This window comes from Diadema antillarum, unplaced genomic scaffold, assembly GCF_040938485.1.
Source record: "Diadema antillarum isolate AM-2024a unplaced genomic scaffold, OU_Dant_1.0 scf00000167, whole genome shotgun sequence".
Taxonomy (NCBI): Eukaryota; Metazoa; Echinodermata; class Echinoidea; order Diadematoida; family Diadematidae; genus Diadema; species Diadema antillarum.
The window spans coordinates 843762-870387 of record NW_027271056.1 but is presented as its reverse complement, the minus strand read 5'-3'; the positions used below and the strand labels follow the sequence as shown (position 1 = coordinate 870387).

The following is a 26626-nucleotide window of genomic DNA, read 5'->3' as shown; positions in this document are numbered from 1 at the left end:
GTGGTTACGTGATGTGGGAGTCTTAACGAAGACTCCTGGGCTATTCTCCCTTAGGCTGGTTCATTAGTCGACTTTGCAAAGCATTTTCCACTCAACACTTCAGATTGGTCAAGGGTCTGTCTTCAGGAACATCAATTAAAAAAAGTTAGCTACAAGTGTAGTTGCCATCCTGACCATATAAGCATGCATAGCGATCATTCCCTCCTAAGACGAGTCTAGCACTTTCACAACAGACACGTATCACTAGCCACCCATCACTATCATCCTACCAGCTGGCAGCAATACCTGTTTCCTCTGTTGGGAGTGTCTTCTTGGCTTCCGAAAGGACGGGCTCCGTCTGTGACCGGGGCCTGTTGGACCCGCTGCCGTCAGTCTGCCTAGAGCTCTGGCCGTACATGCCTGCCTGGCCCCTCTTCTTGGAGGGGGAGTGTTTCACTGCAGTCAGAAAGGTCAACGGAGAAAGTGCAACGGGTGACACTTTATCCTCTGCACAAAATTTCACATATTTAAAACTACACCATACACTTGTACCTTCATTTCAGTTTACAGGAAATTAAATGGTCTCTATCACTTTTTTTTTTTTTGGGGGGGGGGGGGGGGGTGGGCAATTATGCTGTCTCTGATAATGCTTTGAAGGCCCAAGTCCTCTGCAAAGTGTCACAATGCTAGAACAGCTTCCGAAAGAGGTCAAGCAATCAAACACACACACACACACACACACACAGATTCTGTTAAACACAGGCAAAATGCAAACTTGAGAGGTACTGCTTGTTTGGTTAAGCTGTCCAACATTCCCATTTCAAGCTTTGTGTTATCTTCTGCGTCCAATTATGAAGTGTTCCAGACCATCAATCATGCAAAGCATCATTCAAAGCGATGCCAACAAGATATGAATTGAAATTCAAAAGATTTTAGCGTGATTTTCTTGGTGAAATAAACCAATATCTTGCTACCAAGCACCACAATGGTGCAATTTCTATCATTCTTGTATGTGAAACCAATTTATGGCCCCCGGCATCGCCCATCCTAAGATTTTACACTGTAACAGCGTTTTTCTAATGTAACAAAGGAAAATTTTGAATATTTTGTGGTTTGGCTGATACGTACCTTAGTACAATAAATACACAGAAAATTACTGGCAATAACCGTACATGAATTTTCCAGGGCCCCGTTTTATGAAGAGTTAAAATTAATTATATAGTTGATTTCAACTGTAAGTCTATGGCAGCCTGTGTGGTAAGGAAATTTAAAATAGATTTTATCTCTTGATAAAACGGGGCCCAGGACATAGAAACAGAATGCCTACATTAATGCCAATGCCTTTGATCATAACACAATTTGCTATTAGAAATATATGATACTGGTCAATTCATTCATTTATTGCACTGACACGACATGCCCGGTTGATATGGTGTCATGTTTATTGCTAGTCACCAAGAATGAACCGTAAGAGGTTGAAACCAATCACCTGTTTTGTTGGTCTGTTGGTCTGTTTGTTTGTTTGTTTTTTCACAGTGTTTAGGATGAGACAATAAGGCAAGATGACATTGAAGAGTTTATGTCATCTAACCACCAGCCTTAACATCACACTAAAGAAAGGTGGGTGGTCTCTTCGACAAAGAGTTTCATCACTACTTACAGTTCACCATGCAATTTTACATTTTTGGAGTCTCTTGATGACATTGGCAAACTAACTCCTTCCCCAGGTCACACAATGTACACAAAGTCATTTACATGTAGATTCTTCATGGTCGTAATGCCTTCTGTCAATCTAGTCCATGGGCCAGGCCAGATATTGGTACCATCTGAGGTGGCAATACCTTTTTGTTGTCATTTTGTTTGTCGGGCATAGATATGCTTATCAAGCTATGATAGCACTTCCAAATGAGTAGCTTAGTCATAATAAATGAATTTTAAACCAATTTAGTCTCGTTGTTATATCCCTGTACTTCTGAATCGAGACCAACCGCTATACAAAGAAGAGCCCTGTCTTCTGTATGTTCACAGGTGTTCTGTTGTAAACGCGGTGCGCTTAGTCTTTATTCAAGACAGCGAAGGGAATATCCAAGGGTTATGATGTCCACAGCGCTTAGTCTAATATTCAAGACGGCGAAGGGAATATCCAAAGCTTATAATACAGTGTATATCTCTTTATCTAAAAACAACAACAACAAAAAAGCAATTTCTCGTGAATTTTAGCATATTTTTCAATTATTTATCATTTTCCGGTGAAAACGCTACGGTGAAAACGCTAATACCACGCCAATGTCACTTTATTTCCATCCAACAATGAAAGATTATGCAAAAACAATGTACCGGTACACTACAATACATTATAATTAATAATGTTGTAACTGAACAGAGTGATTTTTGTTTAAAACAGATGTATTTGTTGAGAGGGTGGTATAAAAACAGTAGATAATCCCTTTTATTAGGAACTTTAGATATGATAACGGTACATTGTTCTAGATAAAGACTAAGTGCACCGCGTGACAGCTGTGGACATCATAACCCTTTGGATATTCCCTTCGCTGCCTTGAATAAAGACTTAGCGCACCGCGTTTACAACAGAACACCTGTGGACATACAGAAGGCAGTGCTCATATTTGCATAGCGGTTAGTTTCGATTCCTATGATAATCAACACCATTTTGGTAGGAAATTTTCATATTGTATATTCATCACTGATTTGCGTCAAATAATCATCAGGAAGAATCAATGCACAAACCACCATTTTGCCGATTTTTTACTTAAATTTCTCTGCACTCTATGGCTAGCTGACATTGTAAAAGTACAAGCAGAATTTCCTCCCTTCTACACAGTCTTTAGTACAGCCATATTTGCACAATATACAGCATGCTTCTCAAAGACCTGTATGCTACTTTGATGTAGTTCATGAAATGAAGAGATGTAACTATGTCTGCATAGAATGTCTTTTTGACAATATTGAAGCAAGCAGATGTTGAAATAGCCTGTACAAAATTTTCTCCCTGATTATCTTCTTCGGCAGTATGGCTCCATGCAATAAAATCAGCAAAGCCGACTTAAGTTTTTTCCAATGATTCCCTTTTCACCAGCAATCTACAAACATGCAACATGCAGCATCTAATAACATGAAATTGATGGGTTTGTAAAAAGCTTTGGAGATTACATATGCGGTATTGTGAAATAGATATAATTTCTATCTCATTATGACACAGCTATAGTACTCTGCTTTATAAGCTTTAACCATTTGTCCACGATTTGCCTACAATCCTCCTGTATTTGACCTAATACGGACAGACCTCAAATTTTAGTATTCAAAACATCCTCTGATGGCTCTCTAATTCTTTACTGAGTGTTTCAATGCCCCATTATCAAGGCACACAAAAATTACAAAGCAGAGAATACATGTGAATCCATGACAGTTAAACACCATAACTTCAGTGGACTCGGGCAAATACCACTCCCAACTGCTGACGCAGCTCAGAGTCTGAATTCTTGTTAAAACGGGCAACTTGAAGGCAAAAGAATTTTGTCAGGGGAGAACCCTAAGAAAGAGTTAATTTGACTTTGAAAACAATGTCAAAGTAGATTAGTCAAAGTTCAAACAAATCAGACAACTGTTAAGAATATGAATTTATATATAAAAATATTGAAAGTTCTGATTGTCAGTAAGTCCCACATCCTGGCATCTGACAAGGAATTTTATACAGACACCTTTGACCACATGACTATGATGTCATTGGGGAAATTCCTCATTTGTTTTGTCCAGTGAAAGACCACAATATGACAAAGTTATGATGTGTCACCTTTCTTTGTCTTTTAAATATGGATGTGTGACAATGTATTCCCACTACACAGTACTTATAAGAAATCGTCCTTCACGACGACATGAAAATAAATTGGTGATATTCTGTGTCAAGTAGTGACGGGGTACTACTGCTGTACGAATACAAACTACCAGTCTGGCAACCCGAGCACATTTCTTGAGCTGCCTATTGAATACCACTTTTGATGATTTACTAACATTCAAACGATCATATGGACATGACATTCTTTTAATTGGGTCCTGTTGCAGTTCACTTTTGCAGAATCTTTCCCTAACAAACTGAATTTGTTTAATGGTGCTTGTTGCTCCTGCGAAAATACTCTCATATATGTAATGAAAGATGTTGTTAAGAAGTAGCAAAAAATGATGTGATACGGAAGGGGGCTGATGATGATTGCACATCATATGAAATTATTTACGTGCATCAAGTAGTCTTATGTAATTTAACAACATCACAGGTCCTTCTTTGGGAAAGCAGTAAACTGATATGACGAGAAGAGTTTGGGGTAATACAGCTACAGTGTAAAAAGTTTTATCAACTCATTGTTTGACTGGAATACAAAATGTGACTAATACTGATGAAAATTGGGAATTGTGAACCATAGCAAGAAGCAGACCTGTGGAACACAGGATCATCAGAGGAAATTAATGTTAGCCAGAGACCTAGCTCTCTTTCGCCTATGACCACACTGCTTTTTAATGTACATGTGGCAATGGAGTTCTGCAAACATACACCATAAAATATTCACGAAGGGTTCGTTGATAAATATCAAAGATTAATATTAAAGCACATCCATGAATTGATGGTGATATGAAGTGACAAAGATTACTGCATGCCTGCTACCAAATTTGATTAATTTTATCTAATTCTGACAATAGAGAAAGCTTCTGAAGTCATGACCAGATGTATTTTTATATGGCAAGCATTTGCATCTAAATGGAGATTACAAGACAGTTCAACAGGTCAGTTATTTTAAAAAGAACATTAACTCTATTAACCTTGTATAGAATTAACATTCTTGCACCTCTCAAATGACGGTATATACTACCAATGTATCTCCCTACACCTTTTAGATGAAGTATGGTGCATTGCTACAGAGAGCTAAAATGAATGATTTTCCACTTTTCCCCCCGTAGTCAAGCATGCTCTAAATGTCGAGGAAGAGAGGACGCTTCCATGAAATAAAGATAACCAAGTCACCTTTCAAAGCGTACGCATTTGCAAGGGAGGAAGTGCTAACTACGAACTGACTGAGAGGTGTCCGTTACCATTCGACATTGCAGGATCGTCACATTCAATTTGGGCTGCAGACAAAGTAATCATCAGCACTTTGAATCAAGTGGAACCATGTAAGTGACGTCACAGATGTCTAATCTGCAGTGTACAATTAGGCATATCGTTAGAAGAAGCACAAGGGCGTGAGGACATACTCAGGGCAGGGTAGCCGGCTGGAAAACGAAGCATCGGATCAGGCATTACTGAAAGTCACCTTCAAATAATTTTCTACCTCTGTGAAGGGGTTGTTTACATATCTTCATAAAGGCATTCTCAGAACAATATTCATCACAAGGTGAAAAGACATGGCCTTATTATGGGTGACACAGATATCAACTAGTATCCTCAGAATATCATCCTTTTATTCTTCCACCAAGCATCTATGACATACTACTGTGAGAAGCCTGTGTAGTCTAACCCTTTAAAACTCTTTTTTTTTTTCTACAAACTCTAATGTTAGTAAGTTACAAGATGAGACGATGCTTTAGGTTGCACACAGCAATCATGCGTAAAGGTAGCACATGAGAACGCCAAAACAATGGTGTACTTTGTGAAAGCTTCGAGTGCTGTACAACAAACAACACAGGCTCTTGTGATTGCATACCAAGGGGTAAAAGCACTTTCACTTTCAACACTGACATTTCACTACTTTGCTACTATGAAATGAAGGACATCACTGATGTTCAAGTAGTATTTGGTTTTTCCTACATGCTGCTATTTTCCCAAGACAGTACTGGTTAAAGATGCACATTTACTTTTAAACATGATTTCAAACCTCCTCCTTTTTTTCCCCACTGAAACTGCCACACAAGCTGCCTTTTGTAAGCAATAATAATGATCCAACAGGAAGCATTAATGGCTTGCGGAAGCAATCTTCCCACTGAAGTTGTGAGTGGACCCGGTGTAACTGTTCAAATAACCAAACATATTGCAGAGCAGTGGTTGGCAGTTTCACATCGTCTTCAAAACATTCAGTGACAGTTTGCATTCATAACAGAATATCATCTTGCCATCATCATGACTATCAATTGAATTTAAGGTGTTCATCCAAAAAACTTTAAAGGGACTGTACAGTACTGGTTGAGGTAAGGGATTCATGTTTTGAACATTTCTAAGTGAGATAAAGAGAAACCTCTTATGAAATATGAAAGAGCATGTAACTTTAAGTAGGATTCAACGTTTATTTGATGAAAATTGGTGTTGAAATGGCTGAGATATCCAAAAAAGTGATAATAATAAAAGGCGACAGGCCACAACTTTATTAGGATCTCTTTGTTCCACCTTGTTTTTGGATATCTCAGCCATTTCAAAACTGATTTTCATCAAATAAACTTTTGATAACCTTTAGAATTGCATGCTCTTTGACATCTCATAGAATGGTTTCTGAATATCTCGCAAAACGTTAAAAGCTAAATCCTCACCTCGACCAGAACTGTACAGTCCCTTTAACGAGATGAAGAAGATATGAAAAAGGAGGATGGTTTCTTGTGATGTATTTCTCCACACTCACATGAACCCTGTTGTCCAAAATTAAGTGATAAAATCATCTGCTGCAATGCTCTCTAGAGTCAATTGTAAAGTATTCCCTGAGACTGTGTATGGATGTCTACAAGAACTTTGGTTAGAATCTACTACAGGGGCATATCCAGACGGAAATAAAAATGTTCACAAATATTTCTAAGTTTGATTTGTGACACAAACCTGTTAATGGATTTCATGAGATGATCTGTAGGTAAAAACTTCATTATTACTGATAAGAAATCTAACAGGCAAGGATTCATGCAGTCAACCCTTGTAATGGGACTTGCAATTGATAATTGCAATTCATAACCTCCCCAATGCTCATTTCCCCTTTTCATACATCCTAATCACTTTGAAGCAAAATTCATTCACTGTAAACCTGATCTGATACCTCATTTGGAAAACAAGTTTTTACAAAGCGTTTTGAAGACGATGTAATGCTACAAACCACAAACACACACTCACTTTAATTGGCTTCCTTTCTGTGCATGATAGCCACATGGACTACAATTATAAAGAGATGCGAGAACTATGAACCGAAACTGTTAACCTCAATCAAAAAGCCATTTATTACACTTTCATTTACATGCATCTGGGGTTTCCCCTAAAATTGTTAGTATCTTGTTTGTATTCCTCAATAGAGGCTGATGGCAGAGTCTGAATGGTAGCTGATATTGAGCCGCTTTGATTGTTAGTAGCACAGATACAATTCTTCCTGTTAATACTGCCAGCAACGAGACTGATGCAACTGCAGCTTTTTTTTTAATTGGAGCTATTCTATAAATGTAGTAGCTGTGCTTTGGTGAACCCTGCAGATTTAGATAGAATTGAACCAGACGGGGTCAAATCAAGATCAAGCTTCTGAACCAATGTGGAAAGAAGAAATGTAAGAGGCTATTAGCTTTTCATTGTTTGTTTGTTAAGGGGCTTTTTTTGTGCTCCTTAGTTAACTTGCAAGCACCTAAAGATGAGGCATCGAGTCTTTGTCTGCTTACATTTGGATTGACTGTGGTACCACATATCATGCTGCCTTGTCACTAATTTGAACATTTTCTTGATGTGTCATAACTTTAAATTCCAATAAGTCCATTTCTGCTGAAGTTCATGCCACTCCATAGAAAAATGAAACACACCATAACACACTTCCGAGTTTGAAAATCTACATGAAAAACCACCACTAGTAAATAGTGATGTAGCTCTCATGCCGATGATAGTTCATTTTTTTTCCAGATATATCCGCCCCATCCGTAGACTTTAAAAAAAAAAGGTAAGGAAACACTCAACAATCTTACCCAGTTGAGACCTTATAAATGTGAGCTCAATATTGTAAAAATAAAAGCTCAATCTACATCATTGACTACTTGAGGTACGGTCTCTTCGGTAAAACAAATATTGCAGAACAAAAGAGCTCATCAAGGGTTAGATTTCAGGAAACTCTACAGAGTTATCTGCAAATGACAGCTACCACCTCACAGACAAAAAGTAAATGGTTTTGATCTTTCCAAATGGGTGTTCTCAGTGTGCCATTGATAGTGATTATGGCTGTGTGCACATGTCATGTGGGTAGCAGCAGTGGATCTGCTGGTTCGCTGCCAACTACAAGGGGCTTATCTTACATGGGATCTTCTTGAAGACTTGTTTCGCCATGAAGTCCTGAAAGCGTTGCGCGTAGAAGCCTGGTCTGTGCACCGAGACTGTGTCGCCATCATGTACCACCGATTTCCATGTGTGCTCTAGCTTTTTCTTCAGTCTATTAACAAACAATAGAGAAATACAAGATCAGGATGTCCCATCAAAACAATAAAGAGATCGAAAGTATGGATGTTGTGTTTATACCATACAGAAATACAAGGTCAGGATGCTGTGTTCAAACAATATAGAAATACAAGGTCAGGATGTTGTGTTCAAACAATACAGAAACACAAGGTCAGGATGTTGCGTTGAAACCTGTGTATCTCTCATCCTATCATGAGAGCATAAAAAGGAGGTCACTAAAAATATATTCTTTCCTTTCTCTGATACACAATACTTACCCCAAATTGTGTATCAGCAGAGAATTTTATTATTAACCCTACAGGGAATCATAATATACCCTTGTATGGCACAATCATAATAAAGATCATAGTAACAACTCAAGAGCATTACAGGTCTTAACACATGCTTTTAAATCCTTGACTACAAAAGTTTGTTGGGCAGAAACAATGTATTTATACCACAAATGCCGCAGAATTTACAAACAAGATAAAAGAAATGAAAATGAAGGGCTATAACCTTTATTCTAGGGTTGCATATTTGGCATGTTTTCAAAGTAAAAAGAAAAGAGTGGCAAAAATCCTATTCATGGCCCTGTACGATATCTCTTTTTCTTGTTGCTTTGCTTAGTTCTTTTTATCCCTACAGATAACTTTCAGATATTCAATCTGTTGGACAGCAACAATACAATCACACCAAATGTGTCAAGGACCCTATAAACAAGATAAACGTGGGGAAAATAAAAAATTATGGGCTATATATTTCAGGGCTCTTGGTATTTCTAAAACGTGAAAAAAGAAGACAGATCAAATTCATCGATGCCAGACCATATTCTTTGTTTTCATTTTGCTTTGGTTCTTTTTCACCTTACAACACCATTTTTTTTTTTCAGATCACATTCATTTTCTGATGTACAGATTTCTCTTCTTCTGTGTGACAAGAGACTTACTTGTAGCATTGCAAGATGTCTATGATACCAATGAAGAGAAGTAATCTGTCCCCTTTGGAACTTTTAGCTGGAATACCACCACTCCTGTTATGAGAGAGAGAGAGAGAGAGAGGGGAAAAAAAAACACATAGTGATCGCAAAAAACTCAACATGACTGATATATTCTTGTCAGTGTAACATTTCACAGAATCTTCGTATAAATGGTGCGGTATGGTCAAGTACTTGATGCAAAGAGATGACCCAACCTGGGATTACTATTACATTTGTCAGTGTGATCCTCAAACTTCACCCTTTGTCACAAAAGTTATTGTACGTGCATCCGTGTGGTGCTCATTCCATCAATTCTTATGGCTGAGACACGTGCAAAATTAGTATCCTGCCTATCATTTTACGTGCAGCAGGCAAGCACGCAAGTGGGTTCACTTGAGCACAGTTGCCATACAACAATTTGCCAGGTCACGACCTGAAAAGTTTTGAAGGTCATACACAGAAGACAAACTACAGTCAAACTTGTCTATAGCGGCCACCCAAGGGAGATGGAAAGAGTGGCCAGTATAGGCAGGTGGCCGCTATATACAGGTTATCTGATATTTTGTGTGCATTGCCTACATGTACATGTATTATTGTTGTATCCATCTACAAGTACTTACATGTACATGTAGGCCTATGTGTATGTATGCACATTTTTCATGCAGAAGCAGTGTTTCATACAGTAGCATGAGCAGAGCAAGCAAGCAATTCGCTAGTGCATTACTATGATTGAATGGCGGGTGAATGCAGCAGTGGCAATCACTTAGCGTTAGCCATAAATGACTGCCAGAGCAGCAAAAGCAGAAAAACATTATGAATTATCTGCTTGGTTGCGGCTCCATATGGGTCTGTGGCTGCTATAGACAGGTTAAAATCTACCGTGGGAGACAAAAATGGTGGCCGCTGGCTGCGTTAGACAGATGATCACTACACAGAGGGTCTGAACATGGCTTTTCTAATCAGGGCGATTTCTCAGTGGCCGCATACAGCAGGTGGCCACTAGGGCAGTTTTGACTGTATTTCCTAGAAGGGGATGTCTGACATCTTGTGAAGTACTGAAATCCCAAACCAGAGAGAGGAAGGATGCTGTAATACTGTGCAAACAAAAAGTGAGACTGGCATACCACCAGGACAGACTTGGTACTGGCCTAAATCTGCCCTACATACTTCCTTAATACTCGTGCGTGTGTGTGTGTGTGTGTGTGTGCGTGTGCTCTCCAAAGTTCAAGGAGAGGGCTTTGCAACAGAGGTCTGCACTACTGGACGATCAGGTGGTCCAGTCATCCTGTTTGTGCACCAAGCATTAGTCCACCACAAAGAGTGCCATATCACATCAATTTCCCTCTAACTGTGTGTGTCATGATACAAGGAATACATACACTGCCATCGAACCACTGACAACTAACAGGGCATTTTTTTAGGACCAATACTGTACTACAACAGCCTAAATTCATACAGCCAGATGGTAAAGGTCATAATTTCTCATTTGTACGTTCAACTTCATATACTAAGGGATGTAAAACTTCAGTAAAATGTAATATCAAAATAAACAAGGAAAAGTAGAAATTACGCGGTGCGTAATATATGTCCCCGCCGGAAGTAGCATTTAGTAGCAAAATGTACAATATAGGTAAAAAGATCAAGGTCAAAGGTCAAAGAAGTCAAAGGTCAAAATTCTATGTAGAAGTTTTGAAGCCCTCACCTAGTGCCATCACATAAAGCAAACGGAATTGAAATCGGGTTAGAAATGGCGAAGGAGTAGCATTTTGTAGCCAATGTACAATATAGGTAAAAAATCAAGGTCAAAGGTCAAAGAAGTCAAAGGTCAAAATTCTGTGTAGAAGTTTTGAAGCCCTCACCTAGTGCCATCACATAAAGCAAACGGAATCGAAATCGGGTTACAAATGGCGAAGGAGTAGCATTTGGTAGCAAAATGTACAATACAGGTCAAAAATCAAGGTCAGAGGTCAAAGAAGTCAAAGGTCAAAATTCTGTGTAGAAGTTTTGAAGCCCTCACATAGTGCCATCACTTAAAGCAAACGGAATTGAAATCGGGTTACAAATGGCGAAGGAGTAGCATTTTGTAGCAAAATGTACAATATAGGTCAAAAATCAAGGTCAAAGGTCAAAGAAGTCAAAGGTCAAAATTCTGTGTAGAAGTTTTGAAGCCCTCACCTTGTGCCATCACATAAAGCAAACGGAATCGAAATCGGGTTAGAAATGGCGAAGGAGTAGCATTTTGTAGGCAATGTACAATATAGGTCAAAAATCAAGGTCAAAGGTCAAAGAAGTCAAAGGTCAAAATTCTGTGTAGAAGTTTTGAAGCCCTCACCTAGTGCCATCATAGAAAGCAAACGGAATCAAAATCGGGTTAGAAATGGCGAAGGAGTAGCATTTTGAAGCAAAATGTACAATATAGGTCAAAGGTCAAGGTCAAAGGTCACAACTGAAATTCTGTATACAAGTTTCAAAGCTCCCATGTAGTGCTATCATATAAAGCAAACAGAATCAAAATGGGGTTAGAAATGGCGAAGGAGTAGCATTTTTAACATTTTGATCACACACGGACGCACGGACGGACAGACGGACACACGGACACACGGACACACGGACACACGGACACACAGACACACGGACACACGGACACACACACGTACGGAGCCCGTTTCATAATCCCCTGCTCGAACTCGTTCGGCGGGGACAACAAAATGAGTGTATGAATCCCTAAAAACAAGTTGGAACACATATCTACATATTCACGAGGAAGAATCAAGTATATGGTGAAATATACTGATCTTCAGTCACACCATGAGATTGTAACTTTGAAGTTATCACGTCCGCAGCCATTACTAGCAGAATGAGAAGTATTTCCCGCAATCATACTCACTGTTCGTCATCCCCGCCCATGACATATGTTTCTGATTGACCCTGGATGGCTTCACGTGTTGTTGAGAATGCTGCCACCCTCTGCTTGTTGTACGACCGTGACCGTTCTAACCTCGGGGGCAGACCTGCAAATTTACACGGTAGACATGACAAGATGTAGCACAAATAACACTCACTTCTTTTAATTTCTGCTTCTTGGACTTTAGAACTGGACATTCAATTTAATCATTCATTAATTTTCTTTGTCTTACACTTTGTCTGAATAAAATCTCACATCAGTCATTTCTTTAAAAAAAAAAAAATTATCACAAGGAAAGCTATCATTAAATAAAAAGGAATATGAAATGTAAACACAAACATGTTTCATGAATTATCAAATGAAATCGTAATACACATCTACAAAAAAGGTCAGTGTTCATGAGCATGTCAGTAAGAGTATGCCTGTGTGAGAGAGAGGGTGAGAGCAAGACACCTGACTTGAATGAGTGTGAGTGTGTGCTGAAGACAGACGGACAGACGGACAGACGGACAGATGGAAAGACAGACAGACAGACAAACAGACAAGAGAAGAGACAGAGATGGAGACAAACCTGACGAATTAAAGTCATCTCCCTCAGTGGGTGTGCGAGGGGTCTCCGGTGCACTGGATGGGTCAAAGGAGTAGTCCGGAGGTAGGTCCTCCAAGCCTGTTGGGGTGCTGGGGTTCGCTCTCGCCTCCTTTGCCTGTTACCATGCCAACAGGCACGCATGAATGAAGAAACAAGAATAGATGGACTTAGGAAATGTCATAAATATACAAAGAAAAAGCAAACATCTTCCAGCTCTCAGCAGTCATAGTGCTGTATTATGCCCATATGTACGTATACCTTTATGAATGCAAGACGCTATTTAAAATAAAATCATGAATTTTCCCCATCCTGATCTAAACACAATGCACTTTTATTCAAGCTAGTAAGTTGCAAAACTCTGCTTGTTATGTAAGGTTAAAAAACATTGCCTACACTGTAAACAACATGTGAGGGTGGGAGACACTTTAATGAAGCATTAAAACCTGGGAGTGTATTTTTTAGGTATGATACTGGCTTGTGATTTTTACTGCATTTTGCAGTTTGATTCTTTTCCAGATGAGTATAGGTTGGGAGGGTGTGAGCAACATAGCCACTACATCCCATACATGTTTCTATTTTCATACATTTTGCAGCCAGGTACATCTCTTCATATGAGTCTCTACTTACGAAATCTCGTGCTTGTTGATCGACATTGTGAATACCAAGAAGCAAGCTGTAATCCATGATCTTGAAACTTTCCAGTACCTTTGAGATGTAACGACACAGAAGAAAAACAGAAAGGTAAGTAAGGGCAAGCTTTAGCACATGAAATTTTGGTAGAGTACACAAAACAAAACTCCTGAATACATTTCAATGTTCTGTCTTTTTTAATCTAGTGCCTGAAAACTTTTGTTACTTGCATAACATTGTTGAAGCATTTGGTCTAGCAATAATTGATGGCTAGCTACACCCCATTCTGAATTAATTGTGCTTAAATGAGCTATACCTGCATTTATTGTCAAACCAGATATAAAGAAACGGATTATGGGTTATTTACAGTTTTTATATGGTTTTCTATAGTAACATGTACAAAATACTACAAGTCCTCATCATGAACTGTATTTGAATTACATCAAACATTTAAGGTAATCAACACACAGCAATACAAACATATCACAACTAAGGAGAAATGCTGTTGCCACAGTCCAAGAGAAATGATCTAAAAGCGAAAGCTGCAGATTAGCAACGTATAATTTATACTGCTCTTTTGGCTCAAATGGTCAGCAATAATATCAATCGATTGGGCATTGACCCTATTTTTATAAAGCATCATTGATATATTAAACATACATGTATGTCTACAGACAGATAATGAATGACTCTTGTTAAAATTTCTTTCATGGGCATCAAAGAAAACATACGCTTTTATGCGCATGAAATCCAAGAGATCAAGGTACTATTAGATGTACAGATGAATATTATAGCAATGAGGTGGGCAGGGGGATGGAGTATCATCGAAACAAACAGACAGATCATTCCCTGTGTGAAGAGAAAGAGAGCGAATGTGTACATGAAGGTATCTCAGCATGACAGATAAATATAAGCACAATGAGATTGCTGTACACTGAGAAATGCGAGACCATTTCCACAGAAGACAATCTTCGACTACTCGGAGTGAAATATTCCCAGAATGCACTTACCCTGCAATCCCTTTGTATTGTCTTGAGCAAAGCGTTGTACGTGAGTGCGTCTAGATGTAGCCCATCTGGATGTTCTTCCATGAAATCCAGATCTTTCAACGTTGGTGATTTCTTCTGCTTCTCATTGCGCGATGCTTTCCTCTTGTACGTCGACCCCTATGACAAACGGATGGCAATAAGATATGTTCAAATAAACACCGGGCCTGCTCTACTGAAACCCATCCCCAGGGTTACCAGACCCAGTGACACTCGCATTTGAATGTAGTAATAAGGGTGAAACAAGGCATTCTGACTTCTACTCTCAAGTAATCAAATTATGATCTCTGTATCTACATACGACAAATTATTGTAAAGTTGAAGAAAAAGTAGATTGCAATATTTACAGCTTTGGCAAATTATCTAACATGTCTTCTTTCATTTACCTCACCAGACATGAGGCTAAGCATGCGCAAGTGATAGCATTAAATTTCTACTAGCTTGTCATGAACACGTATGCCTATGATGGAAAAATGTAGCTTATTAAGTTTGGCATATAATATCTACGCTCACAGTATACAAATAAGTGTCGTAATTCCTATGTAGTGTGTCACATGAGAATCATTACAACAACAGCAAAGAGAAATATCTTTACTGGATGATAAAAGGGCGTAACTATAAAACTCTTTCCATAAATGCATAAACCTGGCATATGAGCATGTAAAGATTTCAGAACACATTTTGAATTACTTTTGTCACTCTTAGTCATCTAACTACCAAATAGATACTGTCAATGAAAGAGTTTATAAAGTTATCAGGAGTTCATTGTTAAAGCCATCAGCCTGCCACTCATCGTAATTGAGCACTGAAGAAATTACATGAATACCATGGGCATGACTACGCTGAAATTAAACTCCACATACATGCGAAAGGAATATACTTGGTACCGGTATGAACGCAAATTAGTTCCTACCACAAGCCAGTCAACAATAAAAGGCACTCCCTTGTATCACGTACAAGTAGCAGAGTAAACAGAACGGACCAAATCTAATTTTGAAAATTAAATGAGCAACTAATCATCTCATTCCATCTGTTTATTTTGCCTTGTCCGTCCCTACCACCGTGCCCTCTACCTCCCTTCTCCCCCCCCCCCCCATTTTTTTCAACTACAGCCTGTACATGCCTCACATGTCTACTTTTCGCTTGCATGCACCTTGGTCCAGCAGGCCCTGGCTTTGACATTTTCTTTATTAAAAATCTGCCAGAACTGAGATCTCTACAAACTTCACAGTTAATTGAGCAGTGATGCTGCACTCTCAGGATAGAATTATTCCTTACTCCAATAGCATGGAGGTAGCATTACACCTCACACACCCTCTGGCATACTGACCTTTTTTTTTTTTTCTTCTCTCTCTCTCTCATGGCTTCACACCGTACAGTTTGTCTTCTCACATTGATTGTGTTATACGCTACATTACAGAGTCCCCACATTTTCCCCTCGCACGACAATTAGAACACAGTTGTGACACAGAAAAAATATATATTTGCAGAGGATCATGTGGCATTGAACTGCTATTTACTCATGCAAACTTGAAACAAACAGTCAACATGAAGTTGTGTCGGAATGTTTGATTCATGGTCAAAATATGCCACCCAGAGGTTACAACTCAGCTGTGGGGGCGGGGTCTCTCTACAAAAGTAGATTTTTACTGCTGCTTGATATGACAACTCACACAATAGACATAACATTTCATTCTTTCTCCCCTTTAGTGTACAGTCATAACAGAACTAGTTTTTCATCTTGACTCATATGAAAGATGCTTTAAAATATGCATATCCAAATACTCTGTACGACACTAAAGCAATATTTTGGCCAGCCACACGGACTAGTAACTTAGAATTTGACGATTTTTAGCTAGTCCGACATGATTTGGGACAAGCAGACCATCGCCAATTTTGAACCCTGCATATATCAGCAGATATTGAAGGAACTTTCGTGAATGCTTGAAGAGCTGCAGGATCAGCAGAACAGATTAATTTCTGGCTCCTAATTCAATGCTGCCAGCAGATTAAATAGGAAGAGCTTATAAAACAGCAATAACAACAAGAAAAGGGGCAACAAACTCACATAGAACAGTTTTCAGTGTCTCACTGAAGATGCAAGGATTCTGAACCACTAACCCAGTATATTCAAAGTCATGAAATTCTTCTGTCGAGATGTTTTCATTGCAACTAATGGACAAATTGCCCAACATCGACGTAAACAATACGACTGTCTCCATGATAGCTAAGAGTCAAGTTGCCAGGCATCACAAAGGCCTTTTGCCATTGCTATTTGAGTCATACGATCATGACATCAGTTCTGGACTGTTTCCAATTCACGCTAAACATGCCACCAAATTTCATTCACCTCATCAATACTCTTTTAGAATGTAACATGTTTCTTCTTCTCTTTCATTTCATGATCTATTTTGAGGCATCTCACATGACTTTCAAAACCACACCTTTGTATATGTGCACAGCCTATACTGCATCATCACATTCCGGCTGTTAGCATGGACTTACAATGTTCCCATGGCAACACAAAAAGGATTGGCTCTCACATCCCTCAACAAACTGATCAAGGTTATGCCCTATTCACAATTGTACATGGAAGAATTGGAAAATGGGAATATGGAGAATACCAACTTCAGGACTGCACTGCTTAGCTCCACATGCAGCAGTGATACATGGTTTTGACATTTAATGAAGGAGAGCAATGAGTCGCACCTCCTAGAGCCGTAATGTACTCACCTTCAGGTCAAACTTTTCATGCATCTTGAGTGTCGTCGGAAGGAGGTTGTTCATGACGACAAACCGGATGTTTTTGCCTCCACTCTGGTACGTGTACAGACCGTAAAATTTGGGTAGTAGCGTCCTCGGATTCTGGACGAGGTTCTGCATATTGTGAAATGGCACAGAAAAGAAAAGAACAAGTAAAAGCGACATCCATTCCACATCAGACACTTGTGGTTATAAAGGTACACAACAGCAAAGGATTCAGTCTTTCAAAGAAGCTACAGACGAAAGCACAGTCCTACAAATGGAAGGAATGAGCCCAGACACTTGTCTCATTACATCTATTCATACAAGCCTCATGACTATCAGATAGAGCCATGAAGCCATGTGTACAATTGTTCTCCTCCTGTCGATTAGACATTACTTACAGGAGAAATTGGCATTATGACATGTACAAATTTACTTGTAGGAATTCATTTATCATTCTGCTGGAAATGGAAACAATAAATGAAATGAATGAGTTCATGACATACTTCCACATAATTCAAGCTGATCTGGATTTGCACTGCTGATAATTTATGTTATGATTGGGTGTTACTTTACTTTTTAATATACCTGTGTTCTATCTCAGGACCTTGATGAAAAACAGCTTAAATGCTGATCAAGCTATCGTGAATAAATATGTTTTAATAAACAAACAATTATACAAATATATAAATAAATGAATACAATAATAAATAAATAAACTAATTAATTAATTAATAAACAAATAGATAAATAAATATGTATACCATCACTGTAAGTAAATAAATATGTAAACAAACAAACAATGAATGAATTAACTAATTAAGTGATAATCAAATATTTGAAGAAATGACTGCAAAATTACTCCCAGTTCTCGACTGATTTTCAGATTTTCAGGGAACAGATAGTGTCCTCTGAGTCTGATTTCTTGTGTGTGGTCCAGGGTAGCTAATGTACATCCTGCCTGCATCAATCTCAAATGATAAATCAAAACTGAGGTGGGGATGCATTAGCAGCACACATGAACTTGCTGTGCTCCTCAAGCTGGGCAAACATACCGAACCAACTCCCATACCTTCACCGCTTGAATCCTGACCAATGATTAATGTCTTCAATGACATCTCATGCATCAAACTTTCCCCTTAAAATACGCATCATAATCATCATCCTTCCAGACAAAACCAAAACACAATAAATGCGCAACTCCCCTTCCTTTTGGAAGGCAACTCAGAGCAGCAGGGGAAAATATGATATTATATTTCTGAGGCCACAGGTATATTGTACATGATCCAAGTATTGTCTTGCAGATTTATAGCAATCATGGAGAATCAGTTAATGTGACTCTTCACTGTACATTAAAAAATCACATATACACTAGCAGATTATGACTCTCTTGACAATTAAGATTGCTGTTTGAAATGTCTAAGTTGACTGGAATGCAATAAAAGCATCAAAAACAACATTAAAACATCTGAACTCAATAATGATGCACTGTGCTATTTAGCACGGTTCAAAGTCCACAGCACTTGTTTGTACACAGACATAAAAATACACATAATTGTTACTTTTATAATGTACAATGTATCAAGGTTATATATGTGCACTTGAATGCTTCCTTTATGTATTTAATGAATGCATTATATCTAGCAGTCATCAGATTCCAATTCAGCTTGAAAATCTAAAAATAGGAAGAAATGTCATTTTCACCGATAAACTCTCATTATATACAGTCAAACCTGTCTATAGTGGTCACCCAAGGGAAACGGAAAACGTGGCCGTTATAGACAGGTGGCCGCTATAGACAGGTTATCCAACTTTGCGTATTTTGCCTACAAATGTAAATGTAGGTCCTATCATCGCTGATATCTATAAATACCGGGTACGTACATGTGCATATACATGTATGTGTGTACGTGTACACATGTGGGTTTCATGCATTGAACAATGCCGGTGTTCTTGAAATAATTATTATTGCACAGTAGCATGTGTACAGTCGTGAAGGAAGCTTGATACTAAATGCGTGATGAATGCAGCGATGGCGATGATTGAACGCTGCCCATGAATGACTGGCACGGCTACTAAAAGCAGAAAAACGCGCTGAATTATCAGCTCTTTGGCCGCTATAGAGAGGTTAAAAGCTACCGCGGGAAACAAAATTTGTGGCCGCTGGCTGCATTAGACAGGTGGCCGCTATACACAGGGTCTTTAACAGGGCTTTTCTCTCGGGGGGATTTTTCAGTGGCCGCTATAGACAGGTGGCCACTATATAGAGGTGGCCGCTAAGGCAGGTTTGACTGTATATGCACTTGCAGCTGCATACATGTAAGAAACATGTGCCTATAAAATCTTTCCCATGGTTCTCATTTATATGCATCCATGTGATTGATAAAAATGTTGAATAAGCACAGCCTTGCAGATTGTGCATTAGTTACAGTGGTATACATGCATGCGATGCAATCTGTCAGTGACTGTCGTCTACATTGGTTTACATCATACCACAACTTTTGTCTGTGGGCTAAACGTTCCTTCCTTTTGCGCTTTCATCCATACATAATGAAGTCTGGGCCATATCGTGCTGGCATGCAACATATCACAAAGTTCAGATTGAAGTCCCGACCCAGCAGAGCCTGCATGCACATATCACATGGTTTTATGGAGTTCTGATTTATTTAGCAGACACAGCTCTTCTCATTTGTGGGAATAAAATGCACAGGTTTTTTTTTTTAAATTTCTCTCAGTTACACGCACAGGAAAACCACTATGACGTCTGACTTCACTAACCAACCACACGAACAGCAACCAGAAACTAGTACATGTGTGACTTTGGTGTTTTATGACCAATTCACGACAGTTTCACACCATGAAAAAGGCTGTCGGCTCCATTTCGTGAATGTTTCTCATTTAATACAGTATTATATTGTTGTCCTGCAGTGATGTCACAAACTGTTGTCTTCTCATCCAGCGATGACAGCATTGAAACTTACTTTAGAAAAATTCATAACTTTTAAATGGATTGTCTGATTTTCCTCAAACTTTCACTGATCCATGTATTCAAATATGAACTAGTATTTATTGTGTGCATGTGTGATGTAAGCCTCTGGGTTTTGTTTTTTGTTTTGTCTTTTCACTACCTCTGCTATTTATTAATCAATGAACGAAGCTGAATATAGCACCAGAAATTGCGCCTAGCAATAATTTCTTGACTGGAACCACGAGAGCTTGGTATGCTGCTCTCATCTTGGAAATACATGGAATATGCAGATGCTTAATATTTTCTTGAAGACTTCACCTGGGGTTTGAGTTACTACCAACATTGCATTGGTATTACTCACTTTATTAGTGTTTGTAACGAGAGTGGCATAACTGCCCTTAACAACAGAAACAACTCGAACAGAAACAATCTTAAGATATAAAGCTTGGGAAAAAGGGAAACAAAAGAAAATCATTGAAATCAATATCAGTAGTTTCTGGGGGAGGTAAAACAAAAATTGATGTCAAAATCATAATAGACTTGAGATAAACCATACAAGGGGTTGCAGAATAGTCTCAATGAAAAAAAAAAGAAAAGAAAAATTGTCCCCTTGAGGCAGTCTACTTTAATGAGGGCTTTCTCCCTGCACTCACCATGTAATAACCTGGCAGTAGTTTCTGTAAGAAGTCGGCCTCTTTGTGCTGTGTCGTCTTGATGATGAACTCGTCATCCTGTGTCAGATAGAATACACTGCCGCTCGCACCGGGGTTTGAGAGCTCGGTTAACATTCGGTCTACCAGTGATACCTGCATGGCGAAAGGAAAGTAGTTGGCAGATGAACATAAAATCCAATATTGTCTGAAATACTTTGACATTTTGAAGAATCATGACTCCTATAAACTGCTCATAACAGACAGTAGAAACATCTCAGAATATTCTCTCGTGGTTGGGGGGGGGGGGAGAAGGGATCAATCTCAATAGTAACTAATTTAACTAATTTAAAAAAGAACACTTGGATGTTTGAGGTATTCATTGTGCAGTTCTCTACTAAATGATAAGCCTAGAAACATCAAGTAGCGAGTGCAAGAAGTCTGGGGGAAAACTTTTAGTACTGAAAGGGACCACAAATAAAGGATACAACCAATTCTAAGCTTGCAAACTTGACCAATGGGGTCCAAATATAATGGTATTTAACAGTAAAGGATTTACCATGCAGATGGTGCAGGTGAGAAATCACTGCTGCTGTAGTTTATAATGTTATCATCCATGCACAATGATTATATGTATTCAGGAAATCAAACCAAACTGTATGTTTATTCTTCCTGATGTCACAGGAAACAGGCCACATGAAATAATCTTTCCTGAGAAAACTTTTGGCAATTTACCAGCACGAATTCAGCAAAGCATCACATACAGTATTAACAGTGAATATTTGTTTCCATGGTAATATTTTTCACAGGGTCCTCCAGCAAGAACAAAATAAAAAGAAATGAAGAAGAAAGGTTTGTTACGACTCATAAGAATTAATTCAGTAACAAAGAGGTTTCATTTTTAGAAGCAGAGTGCTTTTCAATCTGCGTGTCGAGCGGCTTCGTCATAGAAAATAATTATTTTTTCTTTTCCCTTCCTCGCATTCCCAAGATGATTACTCTACCTGAAATTTCCCCAAATTAAATTTGTCTTCTTATCTCTGGCTGCTATTTGGCAGTCTACCACTTTTTTAATCTAATCACTGCCCCCTTGGGCATCTTACATAAATCAAATATCGTTTACATCAGTTCCACCAGTTTCTGCAACATTTGCAAACCGCCAATCTACATGCCAAGTGGTGACTTTGCTATGCAGTGTACGCAAGTACCTGAACCTAAGCTTCTTTATGGAAATGCTAACTGAATGACATGATGGACAAATGGTGCATAATGCTGTAAAAGCTGAAGAAAAGGGGCCTTGCTGTAGCTATTTCACATGAAACAAGACTAAGAGTTGTATGTAGCACATACGTTTACGTCCACATTGCTGGCTATGCAGCAGTTTACTCGGCGGGAATCTCATGTCGCAAGTTGCATCTCACAAATGCATAATGTGTGTGCAGGTACACAATGTATGCAGCTTGTCGTCAATATTATCCTGCCGTGGCCACGGATAGCACCATTGCTTGCCAGGCAACACCTCAGTTATCCTTCAGATTATTGCCTATTTGCACATCATCTCGGCAGGTACACTTCAAATATTTATGCTTGCAACATTCTGTTTCCCCTTGAATATCACACTCTGGAGCAGAAAAATCCATTAAACACATATTGAATATAGTTTACCCCTCCAGCAAGTAATTTAGTGAAGTGAAGACATACATAATGGCAATTGATCGGATGCATAAATATTTAGACACTGACAAATGTTCACAAATATTTAGTGATCCCTATAGAATAGATTGAATTTACAGGGCATATGGCCAATCTTTTTTTTTTTCAGTATTAGTGCTGTCTACAGCTGTAGCATTGCAGACATGGGAGATATCAACAAATTTGTTCCTCACAACCTCAAGGTATCAGTGATTCTTTAATAACATTACAAATTTCTCTTGGTAGTAGTCTTGTGTTTGGCTATGATATGGATGCTGTATACCTAGTGGTACATGTATGTCAGCTCCACTCAAAATTGCATGAGTGTACAATGTACCTGGTGTCTTTTTGACAATCAGCAGAAAGATGTACTCTGACCACACAGACATCTTGTTCATACTGTAAATTATGCTATCAATTTTCAAAATTCTTCTGGTAATCATGGTATATAGCACTTACAATGATGAGAGACAATTAATAAAAGACATGTTGCACACTTCATTTCAAAACTTCCTTATCTCCTTCTGTAACATGTATCACAAACATGTGGCATCATTATAATTTACTGTTCAATGTAATAATGTCAAACTGTCACTTTCCTATCACATCCTACTACCTACCTACTATTACTACCTATCATTACCATGGCTCTGTTCTTTGAAACTCCAGACTTTAAAATGACCTCATCCATTGAGGAAATTCATTCCCCCCCCCCCCAAAAAAAAAGAAGATAAAAAAAAATTAAGACATTAAAACAAATCAATACAGACAAAAAGATATCCACAAATACCCACATTGTAAAATGGTTTGTACAGGGTAAGAGAAAGGAAGGTTGAAAGTAAACTTTTGCAGAAGATATAAAGCAGCAGATTAAGTGTATGAGAACAAAAACAAAATCAAGGAAGATAGATCATCACCTCATTCCTACAGCATCTTCCCTAATAACATCTGCTCTTTCAAGAAAAAAAAACCCGACAACAACTGTGGTCCACTGACTTTGTATAATTAATTGTGCCAGACGACATGAACACCTTGCCAGCACATTAAAAAATTGTGCATACTATCATCTGTACTAACTCAAAAAGTTAGATCACACTTTTCTCCTGGCATTAAACAGGCTTGTGTATCAGGGCTCTAATAGGATTGAAGGAAGCCAACTACATGTTTTGAGTGGTTCCCTATTCCTCCATATATTCAATTTACTACTACCAAGGAGCTTCAAAATGTTTGAAACTCCTTGCTACTACTATCAGTAGTTTACCACCCTAAAGATCAGCAGTATCCATATCTAGGACACAGCTGAAATGAGGCTATGTACATTTTGTATAATATATGCCCATTCTGTTGTTTTGTTTTGTGCATTTGTTAAAATATGTATTGATAAATTACATAGTACGTGAAAAGTGTTCTTTTAAATCAATTCATATGATGATATCTATTACACTGAATACCAACAAAATCAACAGACATTGACACAATATAAGCCTACCATGTACCCAAGGATATGAGTATAAAAGGTGTGATACGATTTTCAGCATCCCTATGTGTATCCTACGACTACTAGAACTGTACATGTGTACTACTACCATTACTACTACTACTACTTGGTACTACTACAATTTGTACTACTACTACTACTACTACTACTACTACTACTACTACTACTACTACTACTACTACTACTACTACTACTACAATTTGTACTACTACTACTACTACTGCTACTACTTCTTGATGATATGAACACACCCTGCAAGAACTCTAGTATTTTTTAACTGATATCACCACAGTCACACCAGCCGTCATCTTTCATTGACCCCCAGGAGCACCTGCCTTCTGTCTCTCGTGTTTTCACTGTCTTAGCCTCATTTACAAATGTACATAACATTGTGAAGGGAGCGATATCAGCAACACAGCTGAGCTCACTACAGCTTGGTCTGTGATAACTCCTGTTCCCATTATCATATAAAAACCTTCAATGCACTGTGTGGCAAATTGGTAAAGCGGAAATCAAATAGCAAAGAGTGTACATAATACCCTGAGCATTTTATGGAAAGAAAGGGAAATTAAATACTATACATGTGACCTTTCTATCTACTTCCTGATGCACAGACATCAATTCTGAGCTGATATTTCCTCTCTGCACAGAATACAGTAATTAGAATATAGGATGGTCATATCGCATCACGTTATGTGACATACAATAAATGTATAGACTCCTCAAACTGTTGAATAGACTATTCAACTACTATATTTTATAAATCTATGAACCCCCGGAGCTGTATTATCAACCTAGACTTGGTAATAATCATTTTGTCCCTGTGGAATTCACTTCAATACGTGAAATCCAGTTTACACCGATTAATTGTTGCAATGTCAAGCAAGCCTCTGGCTCTATTCCCCCCCCCCCCCCAATTATTATGAGGATCGATGTTTGTTATGGAGGTATGTATGAAATGTTAATATCATTAATGTACTGGTCTGCTGGATAAGCTTATGTAGGGGGCTTCCTAGAATACAAGGTAATTACCACATATTTAATCCCTATGTTGCAGGAGGTGTAGACATAAAAGATCCAGTAGCGTAGGGAAAGAAGGTTGGCCACATTGAATGAATCTCCATTCGCTGCCCACCTGGGTACATTCGAAAACCATGAATAGTGCAGACCTGCTAGAATAGAATTGCAGAGACTCCAACCTAAAGCACCTTCTGATCTGGAGATTCTCCCGCCTGAGACCCCTAGCAAACGGGAGACTCCAAATTGATGTGTGCGAAGCGCGAACTTCCTAGGGTTCTAGATGCTCTCTGGTGCTATCTAAGGCTTATTTGTTCAGCATACAATAGCAATAAGTAAGAAATCCTTTCCAACGGGAGACACAGAGCCAGGGCGGGAGAAATTAAATATTAATTGGGAGACCGGGAGATTCTGCAAAAATGGGTTTTCGGCGGGAGATCTCCCGTCGAAAACGGGAGAGTTGGAGTCTCTGGAATTGCCCATCAGCGAATACTGTATGTGCATTGAAAGCACACGGTCATCAATATCATTCGACTCCAAGTCAAGATTCTTCAGCTGTGTGTGCACGTACCTACATTGCACGTATCATACAGATCAGTGACGAAGCTATGAAGACAATTATTTTGTACCGGGATTCCCAAATAGATCCAATTTGGGCCAGCATACCCAATGCATGGTATCCCCATGCTACCGAGTCTTTACAGCTTGTGGCACAGATATGATATAATTCTCCACTCACGTTTGCCCCACCTGAGGCCCAGCAGAATTTTACATGTACACTCTGTATATCGAGTCACACACCTAAAAGATATATGCTGCAGTATGTTATGATGTGCACAACAACACGTGCCTGCACATTAATGACACTCAGGGGGGTCATTATGAACACAAATACTTAGTACACATCACGCAGACAACATATCACACAGACACACAGTGTTGCCTGCAGCACAGCTCAAAATTGAGGAGACACTTTTACACAGGCAGTGTCCGTCTATGTGCATCTATTTATCACTTGTACAACTGTACCATTATACTCAGTTTGCAACAACAATTGATTTTGTGGTCCATTACCTTTGACGCAACAGACACAGTCCGTACATACATTGTACCGGTAGATATCGTTTCTCACCTTCATGCTCCATTGCTTCTCTTCACACAATGAAAATTCACAATGGACCCCTATTGAAGACCAGCAGTATCCATATAGGACACAGCTGAAATGAGGCTATGTACATTTTGTATGATATGCCCTTTCTGTTGTTTTGTTTTGTGTATTTGTATAAAATATTTATTGATAAATTACATAGTACATGAAAAGTGTTCTTTTAAATCAATTTGTATTTCAATTTATATGATGATACCTAATATACTGAATACCAACAAACCAACAGACATGGACAAAATATAAGCCTACCCTGTACCCAGGGATATCAAGGTGTGATATGATTTTCAGCATCATTTGAGGGCTTTTTACACTTGTAAATTTTTGCTTAGCCCCGGACCAACGGTGGGGCTAGGGGGGGGGGGGGGGGGGGGGGGCCTTAG

At 38.7% G+C, this 26626-nt stretch overlaps 1 protein-coding gene across 3 annotated transcripts in view; it reads right to left on the bottom strand.

Moving 5' to 3' along the window:
• Positions 1 to 26626, bottom strand: part of LOC139722567 (phosphatidylinositol 4-phosphate 5-kinase type-1 alpha-like) — a 59224-nt gene that overhangs the window by 5425 nt on the left and 27173 nt on the right. For 2 of the 3 annotated variants that reach the window (XM_071633858.1, XM_071633857.1), the window contains exons 6-14: positions 20875 to 21027; positions 17242 to 17385; positions 14473 to 14628; positions 13460 to 13537; positions 12815 to 12947; positions 12226 to 12349; positions 9309 to 9392; positions 8224 to 8357; positions 286 to 435 (exon numbers count right to left, since the gene is read on the bottom strand). In XM_071633858.1, the coding sequence (XP_071489959.1) occupies positions 286 to 435; positions 8224 to 8357; positions 9309 to 9392; positions 12226 to 12349; positions 12815 to 12947; positions 13460 to 13537; positions 14473 to 14628; positions 17242 to 17385; positions 20875 to 21027 (1156 nt within the window). Of the gene's footprint in view, positions 1 to 285; positions 436 to 5079; positions 5116 to 8223; positions 8358 to 9308; positions 9393 to 12225; positions 12350 to 12814; positions 12948 to 13459; positions 13538 to 14472; positions 14629 to 17241; positions 17386 to 20874; positions 21028 to 26626 lie in introns of all 3 variants that reach the window. The other variant, XM_071633856.1, reaches the window with a different exon arrangement.